Raw genomic sequence first — 7,636 nt, 5'->3', positions numbered from 1 at the left:
TGATTAACTGATATCCTCATTTTATCCTATAAAACTCTATACCTTCATCTGTTTTTGTGTGTTCCTTAACACTGAAGAATTGTCGCTTTGTTTTGTTAGACTCAATACCTTCATCTGTTTTTGTGTGTTCCTTAACACTGAAGAATTGTCGCTTTGTTTTGTTACCGGACTCTGCCTTGTTACTGGACTCTGCCTTGTAATTTCTACGTTTCTATTAATGACATTCTCCGTTTTCTTTTTCTCCACGAGTGGATTATTATCAAGCTGCAGAGCCGCAGAGCCCTACTCGGCTAAAGGAGTATCAAGCTGCAGGGCCGCAGAGCCCTACTTGGCTAAAGGATTCCCCTCGGATGCATTTACTTTATTGTTGCTAATTTCTGTTTGTGAAATAAATACGGCCATCGTTTTTGGCTAACTCTGAACTACCTGTCTGTGTCGTGCTGTTGGGGTTGTTTACAAACCATAACAAATGATTTGTTTTGGTGGAATAGATTTACCAACTAAAAAGGTGTTTAAACTGCTCATACCTTATTAAAAGCGTGGGGCAGGAGCAGCACGGATAACTTGGTTCTGCATGTATCGTGCTTCCATTCAAACAGACGGCAACACACGTGAAGTCAAGTCTCACTCTCGTGAGACTTCCTCTCTAGATACTCTACCTGGCCAGGGTACTCCTGGGTCCTAGTGCCCCCCATTTACACTATATGTCATGCACATGTATTTTATATGTTAATACAATTGCATTTATCTTTAGTCCTAATTCTGTCACTGTTTGATGTCACAAAGAAGGGTGTATCCGAAAGCTGTCTACAACATTTTTAACATGTGATGAAAAAGTAAACAAATAATTAACTGTATTAGACATTTGTTAATGATGAATAGGCTTCACTTCAGATTGGCCCCCACAATAGAATCTGCAAATGATTTATAGATGTTTTATGAATGTCTTAACAAATCATTTGTTGAACATGAAAAATAAAGAGATACAGTATAGTAATTTTTTCATATCCATTTTTCAAAGCATCTACAAATGTGTTACTACACATTAAACAACATTATTTAATGATGAACACATCAAGTACAAACAATGTTGATAATGATAATCTGTAAATGTTATACAAATATAGTTATAAATGTATATAAATGGTTTGTTCATGATTAGTTCATTATCCACTAATGCGTTATAAATACTTTGTAAATGTTATACAAATATAGTTATAAATGATTTAATAATCATTTATGAATGTATATAAATGGTTTGTTCATGATTAGTTCATTATCTACAAATACCTTATAAATGTATTATAACAGGGTGTTATTATAAAGTGCTACCATATAAATTATTCTTATTACACTTTATTTGATTAAAATTGATTTGATTATTTTCTTTTATATTTGTCCCCCAGTGTGTACAGCTAGTGACTGAAACGAGTTTTCATTCACAAAACCACACACACACACACACACACACACACACACACACACTGTGCTGCTGGGTCACAGCGTCGCAGCAGTCTCTCTACCTGTAAGAAGATGAAGCTTCCACTGGGTGTCATGCTGGCCCTCCTGTAACCTCTCCTAGAATCAGAGGAATTCCAGGACACTCCTTGTGCTTTAGATCATCCCCCAAGGATGCAGAGGCAGGCAGGCAACATATTTACAGAGGCAGCAGAGCCATAGACCCCAGGAACTCAGCAGATTTCTTCGTCGTTGATCTGTATATTTATATATATATATATCCCGGACTCAACTGATCACAAAGGGGAATTTTAGTTTGAACCTTTTGAACCTTTATTCATTCATAGTTTTATTAGTTCATCGTTTTTTGTTGTGGTTGTTTTTTTTACTGTGGTGAACGATGGCCAACGCAGGACTCCAGCTTCTTGGCTTTGTTCTGGCCTTCGTAGGATTCATTGGGTTGATAGTGTCCACCATCATGGCGGAGTGGAAAGCCTCATCGTTTTCGGGAGACAACATCATAACGGCTCAGGTCATGTACGAGGGGCTCTGGAAGGCCTGCGCTTATCAGAGCACGGGTCAAATGCAGTGCAAGACCTACGATTCAATTCTCCACCTACCAGGTATTGTTTTTGGGATACTATGCATGAGTTCCTTTGAAACTACTATCAACTATCTACTATCAAGTGTTCTTTTTACTGCCCTAAAGCAGTGTTTTTGTTTTTTGTTTAACTATGGTTTAGGAGCCAAAATGGGTGGTATGCAGGCTTATGTCTGGGCGGGTTCTTTGTGATTTCAATAGACTGGATCCTTAATTACTTTTACTAAATCTGGGTCCAAGGCTGAAAAAGGTTTTAAGAACCCTACATTGTGACTTGCAATACTTGAATAATGTATACAAATAAGTCATTTAGTTAATTCACTGAAAATGTTCAAAGGGTTAAAGTATGCATCTCCTCTCTCGTGCCCCCCCCCCCCCCCCCCCACCCCCCCCTTCCCTCCCCTGCCGCATAAGACCTCAATCATGTAGAGACAAGTCAGGCAAATGCCAGGGATCACCTACTGTGAAAACACCTGAGTTCCATTCACTTATCTAACAAAACAGACTCGCCACTGTGCTTACTTGTTTTCTTGTTTTGTTGTTATATGTGACTGATGTGAATATGGCTGACGTATGGCTGACGCATTCCCGCAAGTTTCGATTTCATGTGTCTGCTTGCGAACCATGATGGAAGTAGGACTGTGAAAGATTGAGACAAGGCAGAAATATTTCATATTCTTTCTTTCAGCCTTTCAACTTAACCAAAAGAACAATGCTGATTTATTTTGCACATAATCTCACACATCCAAAAACTCTAAACAATGTTGCAGACATTCATTTTGGTCGACAGTTATTGAGAGTAAATTAGTTTGAATATGGTCACCAGTGATGTCATCAGGGACATTGAATCCTTGTGTTGTGTTAATTACAGCTCCATGAAATGATACCAATACCAACCTTGTCTTATAGAGACAACATTATAATTTCATGGAGCTGTAATTAACACAACACAAGGAATGTTTGGATGTGTGTATGATTATGTGCAAAATAAATGAGCATTGTTTTTTGGTGAAGTGCTCCTTTAATTGTGCTACTATATTGAATTAGATAGGATATAATTTAATTATGTATACTTGCATTGCCACATAAAGATCTTTTCATACAAATAAATGTCTATTTTGCCACTCTCTTATCGCCAACTCATATAACATAATAGCGATTCTGCCTGTACCCTGTTACTGAATGCTTTTACATTTGCTGTTCATGGCTGTTGTAAACAGTAGTGTCTTTACTAACTCAGTAGTTAGCACTGATGCATGGTTCCACCTGATAACATGGTTCCACCTTAGAGAAGTGGGACATAATATCTAAGATGGTTCCACATGTTAAGAAAGTGGGACATAATATCTAAGATGGTTCCACGTATTAAATAAGTGGGACATAATATCTAAGATTGTTCCACATGTTAAGAAAGTGGGACATACAGTAATATCTAAGATGGTTCCACATGTTAAGAAAGTGGGACATAATATCTAAGATGGTTCCACATGTTAAAAAGTTGGAAATACTGTATATAAAACGGTTCCACATGTTAAAAAGGTGCGCTCCATCAGTATGTGGGATCCAGTCTGTGGCTGAGTCCTCTCCCTCTGTCTCCATAGCAATTGTCACGGCCACACGAGGCCTGATGGTGGGTGCCATCCTGCTGTGTTTCCTCTCCATCCTGATGGCAACGGTGGGCATGAAGTGCACCACCTGCCTGGCAGAGCAAGAGCTGCAGAAGAACAAGGTGGCCCTGGCTGGAGGCATCCTCTTCATCATCTCAGGTCAGGGGTCAACCCTCAAACCGGCCACAATACACAATACAATACAACAAACGCATTACACACACACACATGCACGCATGCACACATGCACGCGCACACAGACACACAGACACACAAACCTCATTAACATTTTATATTCTATTAAATTCTCTATTTTTATTCTAGGCATTGAGTGAATATAATATAATTTCATAATTTCATGGAAATGTGTAATGTAATGTAATGTAATATAATTTCAAACACTGCTTCCCAGGTCTGTTGGCGTTGGTGGGGACGAGCTGGTTTGGACACAGAATAGTAAAGGATTTCTATGACCCCTTCACTCCCACTAATTCCAAGTAAGGTCACCATTCTGTACTCTTATTATATGGCTTCTCAAACAAAGACCCCCAAATAGATCCACATTAGATCTGCACTTTTGTTAAGGACTTGTCCCAGGGAACCCTATCTGAACAGATTTTTGTTGCTATGATTTATCACCAGAATTATACAGCTGGTAGCTAACAGTGGGGAGAGAAAATCTACACACATACATCCTCCCATTGGGCTCACTTCTAGTGAATGAAATGATAGTGAACGGCACCGTGGTCAGCACCACTGCCTCACTGTACGAAGGTCCTGCGTTCGAACCCCGGCAGGAGGCCTCTCTGTGTGGAGTTTGCATGTTCGCCCCAAAAATTCATGCATGTTAGGCAGGGACTACGGATTAAATATAGCTCATTAGCTAAATCTGGCACATTTACATTGATGTGGAAACTGAAAGTGTTGATTGATGTGCTTTGTCCCTCGGTTAAAAATAAACGTATTTTGCTTGCATCAACCCTGGAACCCCCCCCCAAGGACCCCTGGGGTTCCCCGGTACCCATAGTATGGGAATACTATACCATACATATGTGTAGTGCAGTGTAGTGCTATAGGAGAGGAGGAACTCTGGACATGCTATACTGCTATACTGCTTCAGCCAAGTTCTCTTGTATTTGTGTGTGCTATTTTCAGGTTCACTATTCTTGTGTTTGTAATACTGTTTAGTGTTTAGTAAATTACTTTTTAATTAGTGTTTTGTAAATTACTGCTGAGAATCCTTAATTAATGCGTGTGATCAGTTTGCTTTTTACGAGTAGTGCCAGGAGGTCCATTTATCTGAGAGCTAAAAACCTAGACGCTATGCAGAACCCTCTCATCATGGCCCACAATGCCTTTGTCTATAGGTATGAGTTTGGAAACGCCCTGTTTGTGGGCTGGGGCTCTTCCTGTCTCGTTCTGATTGGGGGATCCCTCCTCTGCTGCAACTGCTCCGGCCAGGGGTCAGAGACGTCCCCCCGCTACCCCACGGCCCGCTCCGCCGGGCAACCAGGCAAGGACTATGTCTAGGACCCAGGGAGACCAGAGAGGACTTCAGGCCTTAACCATCCAGTCTCTTACATATACATTTAGTCATTTAGCTTTATCCAAAGCGACTTACAAGTTCTGTACTACAAGTCAGCAGGAAGGGTACAACTCTGGCAGCTGAGTAACAATGTTCATCAAACAGTGCTGAAACTTGGGTGCTGCAGTGTTGAGTGCATAGACATAAGACATATTAGTATAGTAGGAGGAGTGCATGGTAGGACAGTAAGAAGGTTATTTTCTTTTTATATATATTTTTTGTAATGAAATTGTTCATTTGAAACAATGACATTGAAATTCCTCTTGTAATGGAACAGCACTGCCTTGTATGAGGACCACTGGGTATTGTTTTAAATGTCAAGAGGATTTATTTTGTGTTTACATGGTTTTCTTTGGTTATCAATACAAAATGACTGAATGAATCAGAGGTGGAACTGCCCATTGGAGTGACTACACAGTAAATTACTTTGCGAAATTTACTGTGTAGCTTGTTGATTCCATCTACTCTCCTGTTTTTGTTTAGTTTGTTTGTTTGTTTGTTTGTTTGTTTGTTTGTTTGTTTGTTTGCTTGTTTGTTTGTTTGTTTGTTTGTTTGTTTGTTTGATTGTTTATTAGCTTTTTTAACTGTGGCTAGTGTGGAAAGTTTTGCACCAGCTCTGTATGAAAATGAATAGCCACAGACTGGTAAAATGTATACCTTGTGTTCAATTATACAGAATCTCACTGGCAGCTTGATTTACAACTTGTTCAATGTGTGTCCTCTTTCAAGACATGTTCAGTACATCGTGTTCATATACTAAAACTACAAGTGGTCACATCTATTCCATATTGTTGCCACAGGATATCATCCTTTGATACTATGATATGAAAATTAAAAAAGAAAAACACAATTGTGCTTGTGCAATATCATTTTGATAGGTTTGGAGACGGTTGACTAGTAATATTATTGTCTAATTATTATCTTATTATACACATGTCTTGTGGGTGTTGGGTTGGAAACTCACATAAATATGATTAGTTTTATATATAAAGTCCACAACATTACAGCAAAATAAATGTGTTTGCCTGGTTCAAATGAATGAATGAATCACCATTGTCTCCATTAAAACATTGGTTTGACTTGCCTGGGAAGATGATTTAGAACTTAAAACAACAATAAAACAACAACAACAACAACAACAACAACAACAACAACAACAACAACAACAACAACAACAACAACAACAACAACAACAACAACAACAACACTGTTTTCAACAACACTGACTTAAAGGAATCCTCAAAGATGGAGTAAGACCATTTTCAATAAATACAATCACGTACAGTATGCTCCATCATATCAAATAATTATAATTATTCTATCATTCAAATGGAAAACATGAACATTAAACAAAAAAACCACCAAAGAAGAAAGAAAAAAGGTTTTGCATTATTTAAGACAGGAGGAGTAAAGACACGTTTCAGTAATGAGAGAGAACAGAAGAAGAAATGTATAGCCAGAGGGAGGAAATATCCGCCCAGTAATGCTAGCAGGTAGGAGATTCTATCTGTTAGTGTCTGAACCTGCAGCATATCTCAGACCAGCCTCTACCTGTCCTGACACGCCTGTTCAAAGACTCCTGCTATAGGAGAGGCTTGACTTTCATCCTCAGTGTTTATTACTCAATACCTGCCACCCTAGCCTTGTTCTAACTCAGCCTCTACTCCAGTGCCATGGTACAGAGTTGTGGAATTAATATCAAATATCAACAATATCTCTGCCAATATTTAGGAACAAATTAAAACAGTTCCTGGTTTCTTTATAGTAAATTATACTCTTTCTGACTAGGGGGCCATGTTGCATTTGATGCTGGTGGTCATTGTGTGTGGGAATCAGGCCTGTGGAGCCTGGACTTTGTATGTAGATTGTCTCTGCAGTGTTATATTGAGTGGTTTGTTGTTATCTGGTTGGTATTTGTAGATTTCAGGCATGTAGGCTATGTATTGGGTGTATACTGTGTGTATGTATGTGTTTATACATGTATGTTTCTGTTGTAGGCCTATTGGTTTGTGAGTGAGGTTTTTCTTATGGGTCTATGGGATTCTACCTCACATACTACTTTGTATTTAAATCTTTTTTTCTATTTATTTTTTATATATTATTACTTTTATATTGCTTTTGCTTCCCCCCCCCACACACACAAATTAAAGAAATTGTGACTTTATTGCCACATTACATTAATTTTTCTACTTTAATATATTTACATTTGAACTAGTATGTCCTTGTTTTATTTACTGCCGCTTATTTTATAACTTTTTCAGTTTGTTTGTTTATTATTATTTTATTTGTGGTGAATATAATATAGATTTTTTAAATCCTAACAAACTATCATTGACAGAAGAATTTAAGGATGCAAATAGTAGGAGTCTATATCCTACAAAACCG

General features: G+C 38.3%; 1 protein-coding gene across 1 annotated transcript; it reads left to right on the top strand.

Annotated features, from left to right (window-relative positions):
* Window positions 1–1,616: 1,616 nt before the first annotated feature.
* cldn1 (claudin 1) lies at window positions 1,617–5,690 on the top strand. The gene is made up of 4 exons (XM_084327209.1): window positions 1,617–2,081; window positions 3,661–3,825; window positions 4,079–4,163; window positions 5,034–5,690. The coding sequence occupies exons 1-4, from the start codon at window positions 1,859–1,861 to the stop codon at window positions 5,194–5,196; spliced, it is 636 nt and encodes a 211-aa protein (XP_084183335.1). The 5' UTR covers window positions 1,617–1,858; the 3' UTR covers window positions 5,197–5,690.
* Window positions 5,691–7,636: the final 1,946 nt, after the last annotated feature.

This window comes from Notolepis coatsorum, assembly GCF_963971535.1.
Source record: "Notolepis coatsorum genome assembly, chromosome: 13".
Classification (NCBI taxonomy): domain Eukaryota; kingdom Metazoa; phylum Chordata; class Actinopteri; order Aulopiformes; family Paralepididae; genus Notolepis; species Notolepis coatsorum.
Note: the sequence above shows the minus strand (reverse complement) of the source record. Positions and strands in the feature narration are given on the sequence as shown.

What these genes read in the sequence shown, in the direction of transcription:
- cldn1 (XM_084327209.1), top strand. Translation starts at nt 1,859, where the DNA reads ATGGCCAACGCAGGACTCCAGCTTCTTGGCTTTGTTCTGGCCTTCGTA. An exon ending in TTCAATTCTCCACCTACCAG is followed by an intron (nt 2,082 to 3,660) that starts GTATTGTTTTTG and finishes CTGTCTCCATAG; the next exon opens with CAATTGTCACGGCCACACGA. An exon ending in TTCACTCCCACTAATTCCAA is followed by an intron (nt 4,164 to 5,033) that starts GTAAGGTCACCA and finishes CTTTGTCTATAG; the next exon opens with GTATGAGTTTGGAAACGCCC.